Raw genomic sequence first — 21,015 nt, forward strand, 5'->3', positions numbered from 1 at the left:
CTGGAGGAGGGGAGAAGAGAGACAGGACCCGAGTGAGAAAACAAAGAACACGGTTTCCCTTAACGTGCAGTAGAAATTCAAAACCCTCTTGATCTGCCATCTTTCCATTATCAGAGCAAAGGCAAGCTATTTCAAATTATCCTTAAAGAACTTACTGAGAGTTGTTTGCAAACATGCCCTATTTCATCAAGTCTAACACATGAAAAGCAGATTTTTAATTGTGGTAAAATGTACTTAACCATAAAGCTTACCATTTTAACCACTTAACTGTGCAGTTCAATGGCATTAAGTTCATTCATATGGCTGTGCAAACATCACCACCATGTATCTCCAGAATGCTCTTCATTGTGCAAAAATGAAACTCTGCACCCATTAAACAATACCTCCATTCCCACCATCCCCCAGACACAGGCAACCACCATTCTACTTCTGTCTCTGGGATTCTGACATGTCTAGGTACCTCAAAGAAGTGCAATCATACAGTGTTTGTCTTTTTGTGTCTGGCTTATTTCACTTAGCATAATGTCCTCAGGTTCATCTGTGTTGTAGCATATGCAGTCTCCTTCCGTGTTAAGGCTGAATAACACTCCACTATACGTATACACCACATTTTGTTTATCCATGCCTCTATCCATGGACACGTGAGTTGCTTCCAACTTTTGGTTAATATGAATCATGTTTCTGTGAACCTGGGTGTACACATATCTCTTCAAGTTCCTGCTTTCAATTCTTTGGGATACATATCCAGAAATGAAATTGCTGGATCACACGGTCATCCTATGTTTAATTTTTTGAGCAACTGCATAATGTTTTCAATGAGGCTACACTTTTTCATTCCCACCAACAGTGCACAATAGTTTCAATTTGTCTACATCCTCTCCAATATCACTTTCTGGGTTTTTTGACTCTAGCCATGCTAATGGGTGTGAGGTGATAACTCCTGGTTTTGACATGCATTTCTCTAATGAGTAGTAATGCTGAATTTTTTTCTTATGTGCTTATTAAGATAAATATCTTCTTAAAACTGTAACCCTCTGAACTGAGGCTACATATTATGATTGACAGCATGTCAAAAGTTTAAATTGAAGTACTATTCTTAAGTACTTTTTCTGTGCAGTACATAAAATAATGATGGATTTTAAGTCAATGGTATCTTTTTTTTTTTTTTTCATGGAAAAGGTCTTAGTTTATTCTTTCATGAAAAATCTGCACAAGCACCACAGATACAGTCACTGCAGAATCTTTACTCCTTCTTTTTGCCAGCACCAACACTGGCCTTTGCAGTCCCCCTGACTTTCTTCATTCTGTTCTTGCGCTCCTTTCGCTGTTTTCTGGAGGTCTTTTTCTTCTCATACAGGCCATGTCTTGCAAGCCTGTGTTTGGGCTCATTCTTCTTCGCGTAATCCAAGGAGTCGTAAATCATGCCGAAGCCAGCTGTCTTGCCACCACCAAGATGGGTTCTGAATCCAAATACAAAGATGACATCTGGTGTGGTCTTGTACATTTTGGCCAGTTTTTCCCGAATTTCTGTTTTAGGTACTGTTGCCTTTCCAGGGTGAAGAGCATCAATGACCATTTGTTTCCGCTGAAGCAGTCGGTTGGTCATGAACTTCCTAGTCCGGATAGTTACTGTGTCGTTCATGATGGCGGCTGATCTTCAAGCAGCCAGGGAGGAAAAGAGCAAGTCAATGGTATCTTAAGATTTAATGAGCCTCTAAGATGAGACAGAAACAAAAGATTTTCCCAGTGTCTTTTTTTAAGAAACAGTAATATTTTCATCAGTTCAGTTCAGTTCAGTCGCTCAGTCGTGTCTGACTCTTTGCGACCCCACGAATTGCAGCACACCAGGCCTCCCTGTCCATCACCAACTCCCGGAGTTTACTCAAACTCATGCCCATCGAGTCGGTGATGCCATCCAGCCACCTCACCCTCTGTTGTCCGCTTCTCCTCCTGCCCTCAATCCCTCCCAGCATCAAGGTCTTTTCCAATGAGTCAACTCTTTGCATGAGGTGGCCAAAGTACTGGAGTTTCAGCTTCAGCATCAGTCCCTCCAATGAACACCCAGGACTTATGTCCTTCAGGATGGACTGGTTGGATCTCCTCGCAGTCCAAGGGACTCTCAAGAGTCTTCTCCAACACCACAGTTCAAAAGCATCAATTCTTCAGCACTCAGCTTTCTTCACATCCATACGTGACCACTGGAAAAACCATAGCCTTGACCAGACGGACCTTTGTTGGCAAAGTAATGTCTCTGCTTTTTAATATGCTGTCTAGGTTGGTCATAACTTTCCTTCCAAGGAGTAAGCGTCTTTTAATTTCATGGCTGCAATCACCATCTGCAGTGATTTTGGAGCCCAAAGAAATAAAGTCTGACACTGTTTCCACTGTCTCCCCATCTATTTCCCATGAGGTGATGGGACCAGAGGCCATGATCTTAGTTTTCTGAATGTTGAGCTTTAAGCCAACTTTTTCACTCTCCTCTTCACTTTCATCAGAGGCTCCTTTAGTTCCTCTTCCCTCTCTGCATAAGGTGTGTCATCTGCATACTGGTTATTGATATTTCTCCCGGCAATCTTGATTCCAGCTTGTGCTTCTTCCAGCCCAGCGTTTCTCATGATGTACTCTGCATATGAATTAAATAATCAGGGTGACAATATACAGCCTTGATGTACTCCTTTTCCTATTTGGAACCAGTCTGTTGTTCCATGTCCAGTTCTAACTGTTGCTTCCTGACCTGCATACAGGTTTCTCAAGAGGCAGGTCAGGTGGTCTGGTATTCCCATCTCTTTCAGAATTTTCCACAGTTTATTGTGATCCATACAGTCGAAGGCTTTGGCGTAGTCAATAAAGCAGAAATATATGTTTTTCTTGAACTCCCTTGCTTTTTCAATGATCCAGTGGATATTGGCAATTTGATCTCTGGTTCCTCTGCCTTTTCTTTATTTTCATAGGAGGAAGTAAATCAGTTAAAAAAAAAAAGACAAAAAAACCTAGAGCCTTCTACAAGTTTCCTATCTCAGTCTACTCAAAGTCACTCTTGAAATCTCTGACAAACCTCACTCTTATTTGCTAGTGACATTGCAGGTTGCCAAAGCAAATGCACTCAGGAAAAAAAAAAAAGAAAGAAGGGAAACAGAAAAGAAGGGAGGGAGAAAGGAAGGGAAAAAGAAACAGCAACAGCAACCCCCCCTCCCAAAAAAAGACAAAAAACCCCCTTCAAAACTAAAACAAAACCTCTGAGCGGGAGATTAAAGCAACTTATAGACACATACTGAATCATAACCATTCTTAGCCTATGATTCTTTAATTGGCAAACCAGTTTCCCGTAAGCTTGAGCCCACTTTTCAAAAAGCCATTTCATTTACAATCAGATTGGCATCCAGTTAGGCAGCACTAAGGGAATGAGTATTAGTAATGCCTGCTTTATTTCTGGCAACAAAGATAATTTATATACTGATAACATCCATATATGTGAGCTCTGGGAAACTCTAAGAAAAATCGTATACTGTTTTTACAAATGTGATGTTTGCGTATGGACCAATATTTATTAAAATATGAAAAAGAAAGCAGACAGCCACAAAAATGATTAGCAAGAGGGTTGGCACATCCTGCAAATTTGATTTGGTCCATCTATCAGTGTATTCCTAACGTGTACTCTAAAGACAGAAGAAGAAATGATAATCAAAAACTTTAAAAATAGACTTTCACTTGGTTCTCTTCTGAGAGTCAGGCAGAAAAGACCATTCCAGTTATCCTGGATTGAAAAAAAAATACCTAGAGAAAAATCATTTTTTCTTGCTACATTAGGGACCTTAAACATGAAAGCTATGCTTCCTGAACAGAGAGAAGAATGTTGGACAGAAAGATGGGGGAAAGGGGAGGGGAAGGGGCTAGGGTACCTAGAAGCTACCCAGAAATGCTGCATGTGTTGAACCACATTTCTTCTAAACCTCCTCCTGTTTAGTGGTCAACCACCTCCTCAACCTTGAACCTGTCTGAGTAAGGGAAAACAGAGAGCTATGTGGCAGGTGGACCAGGGTGGGCTGAAATAAAGAGGTGGAGAGCTGGCATACCATACAGCTTTCCAAACTTGCAACAGGAAGTGAAGCAAGTGAAGCAGTGACTAAGCTGTGGCACTGACCCAAGACAACAGGGCATCACATGAGTTTTTTTTAAGGGTAAGCCCTCCGGCTGTTGAAGAATGGCAAAGCAGTAAAGGCAACTGAAGAGAACACAATCTGTCTCAGAGGCACTGTTGATGAGGATGGCAGGGGCAGACTTCCAGCATCATGTAAGGGTCAGAGCCACAACAGTGGGAATCAACCATCCCCTGTTAATCAAGCTGCCTACCTGTGTGCCAAGAACTGCTTCAGGAACACAGGAAGTACTCTGAAAACTGGCAGCTTTCTGGGCTCCAGTCCTCAGAATCTATCTGAGAAGTACGCCAGGCTACTCATTTAGAAACAGCCCCACAAGCTGAACAAACAGCACTGTCATTCCATTCATCATTAGTGTGATAAGGAGCTTCAAATAAAAATAAATGGCCCAACATTAAAATTCTCTTCTCTTGACCATGCCACCCCTAGCTTATCTTAATTACATTAGAGATAATGGAACATCCAATTTGTGGGCTAATCAGGGATGATCAGCCGCCCATCTGCCCTCTTCCAGCCTATTCCCTTTAGACCCACATCTGAACCACCGGATTAGGTGCAAAGAAGAATGTCAACTAGAAGAGCTAATCAGAGAGAATCAACAGAGCTAAGAACCAAGAGGAGAGGAGGACAGGGAGGGTCTTAAGCGAGGTGAGAGAAAAGAAGGAAAGAAACCCAAGGGAAGAGAAGAGGGATAACCTGGAAGGGTGTGCAGAGGTCTACAAATTAAAAGGAAAGACAAACCACAGAAAATGACAAAGCAGGGAGAAACTGTTATAAACTATATCTGAATCTTTCAAGTTATGTGGGGAAATAGATCTCTTAAAGACAATTAAGAAAGGCAGGCAGGGAAAGAACTGGGCAACTGAATTAAAAACAGGTGGGGAGCACTCGAACCCCATTTTCATAAAGGGAAGAGGGCAATATGCTTTGACTTCACACCCGCTTATTACTGAGCTGTTGCTGGCTTTTAGAAACTCTACATATGTTCTGATAATGTTGTTCTGTTTTTGCTGGGATGCACCAAATGGGAAAAGAGAGGACACATTTGTGGTTTTGTAGCTTGTTTTCTTGGCATTTCAGCAGGACATTGGCAAGTTATTCAAACGTGAAATTACCACCAAAATGCCAGGAAGCTGCTCACCTTTTGTTTGAAAATGATTCTTGCTCAGTGGCAGCCTCCCGGTGTCCAGACAGGTGAAAGGTCCCCCCTCAGGGCCAGCTCCCAACACCGGAACACCTCCCTCACAAACACATATGCACACATTTTGCACTGTGGTATGTCACTTAAATGTTTTGGCTGGCTGCACATTTAGTCTCAGTATGGCACAACGTTCAGAGACTGCCAATTTCAGAAGCACATCCGCAGGGTAAATGGATTAATAAGGCTCGGTGGCATTCGACAATCCTAATTTAATTTCATTGGTCCTGTACAGCAGGAGAATCAATGTTGGTGAGTAACTCATTCCAAGTGTGAACAAAAAGGAAAAAAAAACCTTAAATTTTTTTTTTTTTCAATTCTGGATCAAGTGACTTTCTCTATTTCTAGGAATAAGTACTATTGCCAACAATATAATTAATTAAATTTTAGGGAATTTTACTCTGATAATTAAACATACTAGTCATTCAAATAATGTCTCTGAAACATATTCTTATCAATTAGAGCTGGAAAGCCCCCATGCTGCCCTGTCTCACTCACATCAACCCTAATGAGACACTTTCACCTGTATGGAGTATTTAATAAAGCACACCAAAAAGCAGTTAATTTTTTTTTCTCTCTTGTTTTTTGAACCATATAAATAATATACAAGTGTATTTCACATGATCTATGGGCTACATAAGTAAACAGCAGAACAGAGGTCCCTTCACCCCAACTCATCCTTGCAGACACAGAGACTGCTTTCAGACTAACGTGAAGTCCCCAGCCTCCTTCCTGGGAAAAGTTGCGTCTTTAGAACCAACTCCACATAATCACTAAGCTGTGTCTTCCTCCTTTCCCAAAAGACTCAGGGACCTGAAAATCTCTTACTCCATAATGGAAGGTTTTGGAAAGGTTTTGATCTTTTCATCCTTGTCAAACAACTGAAGATAACTCACATGATAGTAAAGTCAATGATCTTTGAGTATCCTGTGGGAATGCTTGCTGCAAAACATTGCTGCCCATGTCATGGCTGTTCTGGCTGACTTACATACTATCCTCTTGAACATCAAGATGTTCTTATTTGTTCGAAAGAGCTTGGAGAAATTGCGAATTTAAAAGGTGGTGTAGAAAGTCAAATTTTATGACAAAAGGAAAATAAATTAGGGAAAACTATCAAGGATCATAACTGCTTTTCTGAATTGCTGGTTCAACAGAAACCAAAATGCCATTTATACTATAACAATGAAATCAAAGAATTGCCTTGCTCTCCCATTTCAAGATTAACTTAATGGTTAACTGCCCAGCCCAGTAGCTCAGATGCAGTTACTGGATATACACAGAGTTACAAGCATGGTATTTTCCTCAAAAATGGTTACTGTAAAACTCCCCCTGGTGAACTACCAGAAGAGCTGGGCCTGGGACAGAGAATCCAGCTTCTAGAACCTGTACACTCCAGCATCCATGCTGCCCTCACAACAGCATACATCTATGCCTTTCTTACCCTCTTCCGGGACTCTTCGATGGCAGACAGCAGGGCATTGTCCTTTTCATTCTTTAGGAAGCCCTGGGAAGAAGGAGAGAAATGATAAAACTTAGGTCAAAATTAACAAAATTAACCTTTAAAGAATCAAAAGCACACTGTAGGAAGAAGAAGAAGAAGAAGAAAAAAAAAAAACACAACCATAAGGACATCTGTTACCCTGCTTACCTTCACCCTCAACAAACGCTCTCAACTTGAAAATATTATATACTACAGTTTTGGATATGCAGCCAGTCACAGTGCCTGTAACTGTTCTGGTCTACGATTTCTTCCTAATATTGAGGAAGCCATCAGCCATCCTTCTGTTTGGGTGTTTTTCACTTGTTTGTCAATGGCTGGGATACCTGCAAAACCATTTATTTACATACTTCTTCTGGGGTTATGCCACATGTGCCCCCTATTTCAGGCCAGATGACATATACTGTCTATTTAATATAGGTGGGGGAAGAGGAACCAGCCCACAAGGCTGGTTTAACATGCACAGGGTGAAATGTGCGTAAAATACAACTTCACGGTAACACAACAGACCTAGTTTTACACTGTGCTCCCCCTATTTACTGCTCGCATGGGTGACTTGATTTTAGACCAGTCACCCAGATTCTCTAAGCTGTAGTTTACGCAGATGTAAAATGAAAATTAAAGGAGATAATGTAATCAAATGCTTGGTCCAAGGCTCAATACGTGTAGTTCTAGCATTAGGACTGATTAGATCTAGATCTGCTGGTGACATTAAAGCAAGATGCCCAGGGTGACTTCCTTGCTGTTATTGTCTTCATTGCTCAACCTGAGATCCTGGGGAGGAGGAGAAGGTACAGCTGCAGACAGAGTGGGCTTCCATGCCTGTCTCTAGGCTAGTACCTGGCCCTTCACAGAGGAGTGAAGCTAGGATGTGGGGGCCAAGTAGGAACAAGGAAGACAATCCATTAACTAATAGTTGGAGATCAAAGCCTTAGTTGTAAATGAAAGAACTGGCATCATTCTATACATTAGATCCACCTGAACTATGGAATTCAAGGTACTTGCGCATCAAGAACACTGTGGGTGTATTTATATGTGTTCAAAATCATGTTTCTTTTTTTTTTCAGAATCATGTTTTTACTGTTCTTGTTTTAGGAACTCTTTGGGGAACTATAACACAAAGTAGAATTAAGCTAAAAGTTTCATGCTAAATTGTAAAACATTATCTGACAGTTTTCTTGAAAACTTACTGTCATGATTGATGTATCGATCACTTATTTATATCTCAACAACTGTAATGTTTTAGTATATTTTATTCAAACAGTCCCAGTTATAAGGCTATGATTCTTAAGACAAAACAAAACAAAACAGTGGTAGGGGGCTAGATAAGACTGGAGACATATATTTTAAAAAAATATGACTGATCCTTGCACAATTCTCCACATCTGTCATCACACCCCAACCTGGGCTGAGCACCAGAATGGACAATGGCCAGTAGCTCTGGGAGCAGTTCTCTTGTCGGCTTTTCCAGGGCAGGCAGCCCCGAGGCAGCACTCAGGCTGCTCCAAACACCTACACTGACATGTGGGGGAGGTGGAGGGGTGGAGAGAAGGAAGCATCGGCCACTTGCCAACTAATATAATAGCCTCAATAAACCAGAGTATGTAAACCTAAGACCCCATGGAATCCATTCAGGAGAGGGCAGCTTGTCACCACGTGCCTGTTTCTGACCATTGCAAGGGAGCCAGACATGAAATGATGGGAAGGATTTTAATGGACCTTGTTCATACCCTTCACAGCGAATGATTACATCAAATAAACAAACCTTTATTATGATTCCCTTTTCTTGAGCCGGTCTTCAATGGCTAGGGCCGAAGGCCTTAGTGTCACAGTTTACAAACAGAGCGACAGAACTATCTGCCACTGCTGCTCCTGAACAAAGAGCAGGCACAGTCTGTGCTTTGCTGCACTGTTTCACGCCGTTGATGGTCAGGGTGGTGGTGATAACCACTGCCTGACAGGCCTGGTTTCAATTTTTTCTTTTTGGTTGGGGTGGGAGGGGCTGTGCCAACTGCCCCACATCCTCTCTGGGCTTCTCTGCTCTTCCCAGTGACCAGCCGTCTCATTCTTTCAGCTGCACCCATGTCTGTCTATAACCCACATACACACAATTCAAACACAAATGCAAAGCAACAGACATTTGTTTAAAAGCAACATAATATTCTGTAAGAAACACAGTTTCAAAATTTCTAAGAAATGAAATTTCAAGTGGTGGTTAAGAAACAAAAATGAAGAAAAAAAAGGCATTGTTGGAGGGGGTATAGCTAACTCTCTTCTCAAAACCCCACCTTCCCAAAATCTCACTAAATAAATTAAATGAAGCATTTGTGCATGAGAATCAAATTACAGATATCACCTACATATGAACAAAGACCATGAGCCATGATGAACCTCAACAATAGGGCTTTCTCTACAGCACAAGCCAAGTCTACAAAATACATGGATTTTGAATTTTAATTTTTCATCCTTTATTCACTCCTAACATGAAATGTTAAAATATTTTAATATATTTTATTTTTAAAAAAACATATCAGTGACCTATCTTTTGAAAAGAATCTTAAACATATTACCCAGTCAGAATAGTGCTGGGATCTGTGTGCCATCTAGTGGCAGTTAGATTCTTGTAAAGAACATATGTCTTAAGGAAAAATAACAAATCAAAGAACTAACAAGTTGGGCAAGAAAACACCTGCCTCGGTCCAAGGTTCCCATGGGTCTCTCCTTCCACCTCCCTTTTCCATGTGCGTGTTTTCTTCTCCTGTGAGGCACCTTTCAGGCCCTTCACCCCAGAGACATATTTTTAAAGCTTATCAGAAAATGGCTTTTCTACAGAGGTGAGCTGCGGCGTGAACAGTGTACTAGGAGATGCCTTCTCTCCACGGGTGGGGCTCTCTGCCCCACTGAAGATTCCTGGTCGAAGAGAAGGCCCAACAGCTCACTTCCTACCTGAAGATGCCAGCTGTGTAACTGGACCCTCAGATAGCCTCATCATTAATTTCCCCGCTTTTTGTCAACAAGTGCTTTTTTAATTGCTCATAGTCCCCAACCCTTCTACTGCTGGCCCCCTCAATAAAGAACATTCCATAAACATCTGCAGGCCTTCAAAGTAAGATAACTTCTCCTGACTTCCCATCTGTATATGCTCCTCTCTGCCAGAGTCCTGGAAACAGACCCTTTTCTAACTGGCTCCTTGAATGGGTTTTGGTTTCAAGCTTTCTGTAACATATAATAGCTTCTATTCAGGAAGCAATTAAGGGCCAGACACTGCTCCAAGCAATTCAAAGACATTATTGCTAATCTTTTAACAATATGAAAGAATAGACATCCATTCTCCTCCCTCCCCTCCCAATCACATTTTACAGGTAACAGATTTCAGCATTCAATTAACACTGACAAGGGTTCCCAACCAAGAGGAGGCAGGGGAAGAATTCAAGCACAGCTCAAACTCTCAAAAGACCAATTGCTTCTGAAACACTGAGGGAATAGTAAACTTAGTAATATTCGGAAAATAAAAATAAAATTTCCTTTTATCTCTAAAAGGATGGAGTCCAGGAGGGGAGCAAAATATCCTTAGATTTGTTTCCTTCATCAATTATCAACTCCCCTTCATAGATGGTGAAGTTAAAGGCTCACAGAACACCAATTCTTATGCCAGTACTAGTAAGAGTGAACACTTACATGGGTATGGTTATCCCTTTGTCCTAAGTGTGTGTTGCACATATTGGTTCTAGTCTTTACGTTTAACCCAGTGCTCAACTGACTCTCAACAGTACTTAACTGGATAACCCTATAAAGTATCAATATGTTCTTAAGATAGGTTTAAAAGCTGAAAGGGCTTTCGAGATGGTTTTCAGAGCTTCCATCAACTCTAAAACATTACAGTTCCTTATTAAGATGACCTGGTTCATAAGGAGTCAAGTTCAGACTTGGAATCCAAATTTTCTGACCCCTTTTCTACCTTTTTCCACTCTACCATCCAAGTCAGGATGAGATAAACAGCTGTTTTATGCTTGCATATTTACCCCTCCCCCCCATACCTCACACAGGTGAGGAATGAAACAATAAATGTTAAGTTTGGGGCATTTATTTAGAATAGTGTTTTTCAAAATGTGCATCAGAACTCATAATTGGGTCATGAAATTAACATTTTTAAAATGAAATACAATGTAACAGAGATATACAGTATGGATAGATACTGTATTGTGAAACTTTCAATTATATATACATATTTGTATGTAGAAGTGGGTCATGGTGTTACATGTATTTCTTACTATGGATCACAGACAAATAAAAGATGGAGAAATCACTGTTCTAGACTGTCCACTGTATACTGTCCCAAAATATCACTATTATTTATTGCTGTGGAACAATAAACACTGTACGTATGCACAATATCTCTAGCCACGTGTTCCATCTTTAGAAGTGGGTGCCTTGCAACATATACTGGCTGAGAACAATCTAGAATGCAGCCGCAAGGTAAGCCACGTCTCCTATCAAAAGTGTAGGGACCCGGTAGGCCAAACTGGCTTTTAAATGGCTCAGGTTGAAAAAGACAAGCATGAAAAACTGTCTTAATCACCACGCACACTCTGGGTTTCAGACTATAAATGACTGCAGAAAAAGCGAGTGGGCAAGGATGTTTGTTTTTGTCAAATGGCCAAATTCTCTTCATTTATTTGCTTTCCAATAGTAAAAGTGTAAGAAATAAGGGTCTCTGTGAGAAAAATTTTAGTATCCCCTTTAGCTAGCGAAGTGTGACGGCAAAAGAGCTTGCATTGATTCTTTCACAGGCCTTTGCTTCCCACCAACAAGTAAGTGGTTTGTCGAAGAGTTACGTAAATGGTTTGAAGTAAAGAACACATAGATTTCCTGATCATTAAAAAATAAAACAAAAAATAAAATAATTAGTCTAAGTTGGCCCCATAAAACAAAAGCCAAAAGTTTACATGGAGCTCAAAACACGAAAGACCACTCTAAGTCTCTTTCCCTTCAACAGACCAACTGGCAATCTACCCTGTCAAAATTTAAAGTGAGGCAGCCACAGCAGGCCTGACTTTCTATCAGAAGGTATCTGACACGAGACAAAAACACATGGTGAGTGCTATAAAAAAATCTCTCTTCTCTCATGGAAAACATACATATTTAAAGGAAGTCAATAACCAACATTCCAAATCCAAAATGATATTAACACAATTAAGCAGTGACCATACTTAATGGTCACTGTGGTTGGAAAAAAAACATTGCCAAGATACAAGCAAGAGCTAGGAAGGCAATGAAGAAAGAAAGAAAAATAAGCAGGGCAAAAAATAAACTTAAGAAACAGAATAATCAAGAGGGTCTATTCCAAGATGAAACAGGGATTTCAATAAGCACTATAAGTATTCCTTAGAACTTTGGATACTGAAAACAGAAACGTGTCCACTTTCTGTCAAGACAGGAATACGAGCTGCACCCATTATTTGCTTCAGCTCATTCTGAATAAAATATCACTCCCTTAACCTCTCCCAAACCTTCTTGCCAATTTCTGAATGAATGACCTCTTCTGAAGTTTTCTCTTGGGTAAAATTTTTACAAAGGCAAAACTGCTACTTAAGGAGAAAGTGAGGAAGGACAAAGCAAGATGCGGTTTTCAGACAAGCATCAGAAAGCCTGCCAGCACTCTGCCGCTGGGCTTATCAGATGGTGTGGACACGCTTTTCATTAGCTCCCTTTGTGGTGCCTACAGAGATCGCCTGAAGGAATTTTTCAGGTGCAAAGAGATATTTACTACTGATAAGTCCAAAGGACGAACAGAGAAATTTGAAATGGGGGGCATTTTCCAAAATTTTGGGGAACTTTCATTTGGTTTTATAGCATGGTTGGTTATTTTAGTAGATCAATATTTAATGCATTAAAACAAGAAGATATAAAAGCCTATGAGAGACCAAACTCCTTTTGTGAGAAATACAGACTAAACAGCAAATCCAAGCTTTATTCACCAACTCAGATATTTACAGTAGGTTTCACTGCTTGTTTTCTACAAAAAAATTAATATTTTAAATTGTTCACAGATTGTATTAAATATATATTTTTCAGATCGCATTAAATTTAAAAGAAATATATATATATATATGTAATTATATTTGTTTTTCCAAGAAATACCCCTGCAGAAAGCAGGGCTAAGATCTGACACTGTCAACTGTAATACATTTTTAATGCTGCTGTATGATTCCTCTCTGTGCATTTATGCAAAAGCCTAGCCACCCTCATTCAGCAGGTGGCAGCAGATGCTGCAAGCGGCTCCGGTGTTTGTCCCCCATTTGCCACGTCAGCAGACCCACTGGCCCACAGGCAGCTCTGCAGCCACAGGTGGCAGACCTCGGTGCTGTGTGAGCACCAGGCCATCTGTCACTCTTTAGGCTGCAGGGTCCCACTTCGTACACGGCTTCCGCTGCTGGGCTAAACAAAGGGTCACACAACTATGTGATGGACTTGGGTCCAAGAAGGCGAAGCAAATCACTTGCTCCCATATAATTCAAATTGGTTTACAAATGGTCTACAAGTTCTCACAGGATGAAGAGAACTCAACATGTGCAAAGAGACTGTAAACCCAAGCTGTATAAACAAAGCTCTGAGCATGCTTCCTCCCGGGCCCACCCAGGGCCTTATGGCAGCACTCTGACCCAAGTGTACTGGCTGGCCTGGTCTCTATCAGGCATGTCAGTATCGCCGTGACACAACGCCTCTTCCAGGCCTCTGAAGAGTCACAGGCCTCTGAGAGAACCACTCATATAAGTCTGTCTAATAGCCTTTTGTGGCTCCTTCCCTATGACCCTCTCCACCCCACAAGAGAACAGAAAGAAGAGGGAGGAGGCGGAAAAGGAGAGAGAGAGAGAGGGAACAGGAAGGGAGTTGAGGGAGGAAAAGGAATGAGGACCTCAGGCCTACCGCTTCAAGAATTAGCCTTCCTGTCTCAGGAGAGGGAGGAGGGAAGATGGGCAAGGGGGAAAATGGAGGAGGAAGGGGAGGAAGGAGAGGTGGGGGCAGAAGGAAAACAGAAGGGAAAGGGGAGGAGGGGGAGGAAGGGGGAGTAGGGAAGGGCAGAGGAGGAGGAGGAAAAAACTATCATAAAACAAACACCCAACTTCCGAGAGTCTCAGCACTGGGTGAAGAAAGCATGTGAGAGGCAGGACTCACTCTGATCCACAAGGGAAGTCACCTCTGAGAAGGGGACACGTCACTCCTGCGGGGCACTGGTGAGGGGTGCAAGGATGCACCGCACACTTCTCGTGCCAACACAGTGTAGGCAGGTAACGACTATAGACGTCTCTTCTGGTTCTACATCAAGGCTTCAAGCTGGGACTGCTTATTAGCACATCTGGTTGCTGCACTTGGAGGATAAGGCCAAGGTTAAGGTCTGCATTCCAGTGAGGGCCATGTAAGCCTCTTTGCGCTCCTGCTTCAAAACCAGTTCTGTCCCTTTCAGGGGGCCCAGCCATCCCCGTTATCTACCTCTGGTCATCCAGGAAAGGGAAGTGTCCAGGTCAGGTACTGAGAGACTCTATGGGGTGGGGCGAGCAGTGAGGGCATAACATGAATGAGTAAAATAAAACACGATGGCCATTTAGTCAGCTAGGGGGGAAAGGCTTCTCAGCAGAAATCCCTCCTCCTCCCAAATGCAGCAGAGCCCTGCAATAACCTTTCAGGCTTGTGTAAGCAGCTCTCCCCTGCTGGTCACAGGAGGCCTGGAGAGAGGATGTGACTTGCTTGGCGCGGATACCCACACCTCACCGCTTCCAGAAAACAAGCCGGAGCCTGCACCTCAGCAATGCCGCAGGATGCGCCCTGCGGCCGTCACCGGCCTCCGCTGGCCGCTGGCCGCCCTCTCTCTCCACTCCTGGGAAGGGGGGGCCGAAAAGTAAGAACACTGAAAGCCGAGGGAGGGAGGGAGCGAGGAGGCCAGCCTGCCAAGTGCTCTCAGACTTGGAGGTGGCCCCATGGGAGAGAGTAAGGACAGTAGCTCTGAGCAGGTACTGCCCTCCGCCTGCCCATCAAACCCGGACCCTGGCCCCCAAACCAGCATACCTGTTAGAGCTACCCTTTGAAGTCACAAAAACAGGGAGGATTCTAAAGAGAAAACTTTTCAATCTAGCTTTGTGAGTGGAATAAACTGTGTGCCAAAGTATGCCCGGCTTCAAAAATCAGCTGAAGAACCCTCTCCTCACCCAAAGGTAAGACTAGATCTAAAAAATATTAATCCCATAGCCACTCTTAGATGATGAAAAGATAAGGAGGATACATTAAAGGGTGATAAAAATGTTTTAATGTGTCTTTGGGGAACGGATTTCCATCTTGGAGATGGATTAGTCCACGTTCAAAGAACTCTGGGTACTAAAACCGCACTGCAGTATGAAATGGGAACGTATCAATCATGGCCTTTATCACGGCCAAAGTCCCCTCCCACTGTCCCCCACCCCAACCCAAACTTAAAAGAACTTATGAAAAGAACCCTGTATTATATATATAAAAAAATACAGGTTGCCTGCTTTGTCAGATCTAGTGTCTTTTGCCCTTGGCAACAGACAAAACCAAGACTCGGGGGCTGTGAGAAGGACAGACAGCAGAGGGTGTGTCTCTGAGGCAGTCAGGTGAGAGCTGAGTAGTTTCTGCCAGACTGGTTTCCACTGCACTCAGGATTAAGTTGCTGAGTTCTACTTAGCAAGCGCAAGGAGCGCCCTTAGCGAAGACAGTGTTTGGGAACCACGTGTCATATTAATTCCCTGCTGGTACACGGTGTCAGTCATTCACACTGCAGTCGAAAATCCCAGCTCCTCCTGCTATGCAGCACTGCTTATGCTGATGGGATTGGAGCACTGATCATCATGGCTGTCACGGAAAAGGGAGGTTTGGTTCTGCTGCAGTTTCTTCTCATTCAGAAATTCTTTTACAAAAATGTATTTGTTGGGAGACCACTAATAGACTCTCTCTTTTATAACTTGCCATTGTCTTAGACGGAATCTGTCATGGTACCCCCTTTGCTACCAGTACTTGGGGTTTCACACTCTCTCTAAAACCTTGATTAAGTTCGGAAGCGTTTTGACTTTGCCCTGTCAGAGCTGAGGGAATACTGCAGGATGCACTCACCACTGTCACTGCGGGTACAGAAAACACCAACGACTGCTTCGCTAAAACGGCAAATGCGAGCAACAGGAGGGGAGAGGGCAAGACCCTTATTCAAACACAAATTGCCTGAAACAGACAGGGAGGTAAAACTTCACCTAGCCTATGCATACTAGGAGGAGAGGGGCAACCCTGCCCCATGGGACCCCTCACACCTGGAGAAGAAGGAGTGATCTGCTGCGAGGATGCATCAGAATGCCCATGTCCATGCCAGGAGACAAGTACTTCACCCTGCATGCCAAATCAACAGAGTGGGCCTAAAAGCTCAACCTGTAGGATTTACCTTGTTTTAACTGTTTGTTTATAAATGTGTATTGTCTACATCAAAGGATCAGGAGGACTTCAAGCAGACTCCTTAAAGCTATTTCCGACGAGACTGAGAAGGAACATCTCTGGGAGAAGGTTGCTAAAGCACAGACGGACTTTGTTGTAAGCTCAATCCATTAGATCCATCACCAATCAGTAAGCCCACAAGAGAAAACAGTCAAATGCAGGCAGATGCATAGCATAGATTATGAGTCTGATGGCCTGAATTCAGGCAAAATTGACTGCTTTCCAGACGCATGACCTTGAGAAAGTTGTTTAATGGCAGTCAACCTTGCTTTACTAAACTGCAAGATGAGCTGATTACAGTACATAAACTCTAAAGCCAGTTCCAGAAATTCTAACTCTGTGAAAGGTGGGAACAGGTAAGAAATTAGCATCGTCATGACTATAGCTCACTTCCAAAATAATCCATACCTTAAACTACAAAAGAAATACAGCAAACTTCATTTTTGAAGGCAGTTGACATATATTTCATACTTAAACTAATCAAAGCCCACAGAGAGCTAGAAAGAAAATCAGAATCAAAGACAAATAACGTTTTTTTTCCCCCATAGGAATGCCAGTTTCATCTTGCCATAAAGGAGAAGCATACTGTCTTGTTTTCTGAAAAACCATCATATATTGAAAGGAGTACGTTTTCGCAATTAAAAAAAGAAGAAAACACAAAGTAAGGAAATTCAGAAGTCTTAACAAAATACTTATTTAAATTTTTGTTTTATCCATATTTGCTACCAATTTCTTAAAAGCAGCAATCGGAAGCTATCTAGATACAAGTGCTAATTCAGTCTTTACTTCAGGAAAATCTCAAATCTCTACCGTTTAACAGAATAAAAAGTAACTGTAAACTGGCAAGGTAGTGCTGCTAGAGGTATCTTCAGACTTGACTGAAGCAAGATGACCCGTGCGGCCCACCTCTTCTCACAGGGCTCCTGGGGACGCCATTTTCCTCCTTCCTCACTGCCATCTTAGTGCCACGAACGTCTCTTAGCAGGCTTGCCGACAAGTTAGCTTATCTACATTATGGCACTGCCAGAGCATTCAAAGGTTTGATAGGAACATATTTTTTGCAGCAGAAAGACCCAGCCTCTGACTCTCTACTACCAGCCAGGCTAAAATTTCCACATTAAAGAGGTTTAGGAATCCCCTACAAGTACCAGAAATGCGAGCCTCTCCCCAGTAGCCACTCTTGAGTAGACCATGGAGTAGACCATGGTGAAGGTAAAGAAAATGGAAAGCAGCTGGGTCTCTGCTATGTCCTCAAGAGTACCTGGTACACAGCTTACATAAAGCCAGAGAAAGAGAATAAGACCAGCATCTTCAACCAAGTTTTACTTTAAAAATGTCAAGGAAAGGCTTTGTGATAACCCTTTATGTCATCCAACCAAACATTTATGCAGGCAAAGATGCAGTTAAGAGGAGTTCTAATTTGCTGTCCTCCAAGTCTTTTATTTCAAAATGCAAGCCTTGTAAAAACCAAAGGAAAAGAATCCCTTTGCATTCTACTATATACAGTAAACAATTAATATATTATATGTCTCTTTCAGGATTAGTAAAATTATATTGAGATCTAGGCTCTTACGCGACAAGCATAAGATTAATGCAAGATTTACGGAATCTTTGTGGGATTCTAAAGAGGGCTTAGGAAAACTGAGCCTTCCAATTTCAATGAAAAGACTGATGTGAAAATCCTCCTCTCTCCTAGTTTCAAAAACATCTCCTAATTAGAGAAAACAGCATTCAGTGAAGAAGATGAACAACAGCTACTGCAACAAGACTTGGAAGAACAGCTGGCTTTATAAATTTGGTATCAAGTTAAAAGATACCTAGTTCTGTGAAGATTCAACTCCTGAAACAGCTACTAAAGTATTCTGAGCAAATTCTTCATGGTACAGTTTACTGTAAAACACACTTACTATAAATTCTTCAGGGTTAAGTGCTTTGAAAACATAAACACACAAATCAAAGTTAAAATCCACTTGTTTCCTCTCAGTAACACCATAAAGGAACAAAGGAATAAGCCGAGTCAAATCCAATTAATTTTAAGAATCAAGATTTCTAAGCTGACAATCACAAACAAGAGTTTTCTACAAGTAGCTTTGAAGTCAACTATTAATTAAGCAGAAGGCACTGGAAATTATCCCCATTAATGAGAGTGAAAGCCCTCCATCTACTGATCTCTTAAGGACAAAATCTTCTTTTGTTAAAACATTTTCCCTATATACTTTAATCAGCCATTATAGATCATTAACATTGGAAGCGTTTTCTTAAAAAAACAAAACAAAACAAAACAATAAAATCCCTAAAATCCAGCAATTTCTTCATAAATGGAAAACAAATTGTAAAAGACAGTGAAAAGAAGCTGGAACTCTCTTAAATATACCATATTTAGATTTCTTTTCTCTCTCAAGTATCACTTTCATTTTGACGACTGATAAATTCATACCTCTCATTAACTTAAATTACCAATGAATACTTAATTAAAAGTATGTATTAAAACCATTCACAAAACCCATATTTCAAGTACACATATATATCAATATCAATCACACTTGGTTTCTAACACATACATAAAAAATATATCTCACAATCTCTGTTTTATACCTTTAATATTTGCAGTGTTCATTCTAAAGTCTATTTTGTCCATTCAACCAAAGACAAATTTTCAACTTCTCACCGCTATATGAGTATGAGAAATACTTACTGTAGACAAAAGGATTCCATTTTCTTTCTGGGAATGCTCTCCACCCTCCTACAGAACTCTTCTATGTAGCGTGCATTTCATTTTCTGACTTTTACAGTAACAAAGCTCTCGTGCCACAGAACCTAATGTAAATGAAATGGCCCTGCAGCTGCCTTCAGAACCCAGCTCACCTCAACCATGATACAGCTAATTGTTAAAAATGGTGGCTGAGACATTTTCCATACATTAAATTAAGGAGCTCTGATGAAGGCACTGGCATCCTCCCACTTCAGACAAAGGAAAATAATTTGCAACTGTACCAAGGCACGGATAATTGAGTCATCTCCTATACTGGGTCAGTGTTAGAGGTTTCCTCCATCTTTACAAAATGCAAACCACAGCTTATTGTCTCATCCCAGCAATCAATTCATTGCAATGCTGCACTGGGTCAGAGTTTTAAAGCAATCTTAGTCCTGGGTAAATCTAGACCTCCAATACTGAGACAAGTGAGATTCTCACAGTTCCTGTCTTCCCTGAGCTGTTCTCTTCTATTCCTCACTTGACAGCGCCTCAAGTCTTCCTATTGTTAAGAGTACAGAAAGTCCCACACCTCTGAAGGGAGCTAAATCTCTTAACTGGGTGAGCAATTTCCAAGTCCAAGCTTCAGAAAGAAGTCTAGACCCTATGGGTCCCATGATACAAATACAATCCTTGGGATAAAAAGCTATGTATCATTGGCTTTTTTTTTTTGGGGGGGGGGTTGTTTTTAAGGGAAGACAAGACAATCAAGCTGCTTTTTAATGCTGAATCAAAAGCATTTTATCTCTGATATTAGTCAAGGTATTAACAGTGGTACAGGCAACAAACATTTATCATTTTACCACCCTCCAGATAAGGCTTAGAGGACTCAGAAAGTTTTTCATTTCACTTATACAAATCATGATCTCTGCACCAAAAATTGGAAATATACTTAAAGTGTTCTGAGGACAAATTTGGGATAGGAAAAGTCACTATCTCAATTCAAATCACCTACATTTGATAACACTTGAGAATCCACATCTTTGATGCTGTATTTAATTTTCATTTAAAGTCTTATGCCAAAGCACTACTTGTGAGATAATTCCAGATACCTTGGATAGTACTTCTTCCCATAACAAAATATAAAAGGCTGAATTACTTGGTAAAGCATACTACACACACACACACACACACACACACACACACACACACACACACTCTCTCTCTCTCTCATCTACAATCCCAAAGAATCTGATTTTAGCATAGAAAAATTCTATTTTAATATTTTACCTCATGTAAGAATTCTACACTTCACATGCATCTTTTCAAAAAAAATCCTAAAGAAAGTCCACACTACTTACTACTTAAAGATGAAGTCTGCAAAAAGCCTAAACAATCGACTATTTAAATCTTTAAGTGAATGCTTATCTGCCCCACCCAACAGGTTTTTTTTTTTTAAAAGAAAAATGTTAGAATGACAAGGCACAAATCTGAATAATTCTCAGGAGAATCAAGTACTTTTTCTATCAAATGAGTTAAATGCTTCTGAATTCATCTCAAGATTTTAACAAACCGAGATCTTATCTTTCAGAGGTATTGCAACAACATGCCATCAATGTATTTACTAGAGTACATTAATCTTTTTTTAAGGTGCATTCATCTTAATTTCTCTATGAAACACAGGCAATCCTACCTGCAGCTCTCCAATTTGAGGAGTTTCTCCAATTTAAGGAGACCGGCCGACGTCGTTGGTCACTGCAGCTCTTCCATACCTTCTATGTGGGATGAGCTCTGTTGGAACCAGTGCTCAAGTTTTCCCCACTCCGAACAGCCAGAAATGAGAGGGGGGAGGAGAGGAGAGCGAGAGACAGGGAAGAGAGAAAGAAGAGAGAGTACGAAGAAAAAGGAAACGATAGCACCCTGCAAATGCTGATACGACTGAAGCACTAGAGTCTAATTAGACAATGAGACTGCAGGG

The 21,015-nt window shown here is 41.3% G+C and overlaps 2 protein-coding genes across 2 annotated transcripts in view; both read right to left on the bottom strand.

Moving 5' to 3' along the window:
• NUP93 (nucleoporin 93) overlaps positions 1 to 21,015 on the bottom strand; it is a 105,424-nt gene that overhangs the window by 31,981 nt on the left and 52,428 nt on the right. The window contains exon 4 of the mRNA XM_043435304.1: positions 6,797 to 6,859. Coding sequence (XP_043291239.1) covers positions 6,797 to 6,859 — 63 coding nt within the window. The remainder of the gene's footprint in view (positions 1 to 6,796; positions 6,860 to 21,015) is intronic.
• On the bottom strand, positions 1,175 to 1,719 carry LOC122420295 (40S ribosomal protein S24-like). The gene has a single exon (XM_043435305.1). The coding sequence runs from the start codon at positions 1,640 to 1,642 to the stop codon at positions 1,244 to 1,246; it is 399 nt and encodes a 132-aa protein (XP_043291240.1). The 5' UTR covers positions 1,643 to 1,719; the 3' UTR covers positions 1,175 to 1,243.

This window comes from Cervus canadensis, chromosome 18, assembly GCF_019320065.1.
Source record: "Cervus canadensis isolate Bull #8, Minnesota chromosome 18, ASM1932006v1, whole genome shotgun sequence".
NCBI lineage: Eukaryota > Metazoa > Chordata > Mammalia > Artiodactyla > Cervidae > Cervus > Cervus canadensis.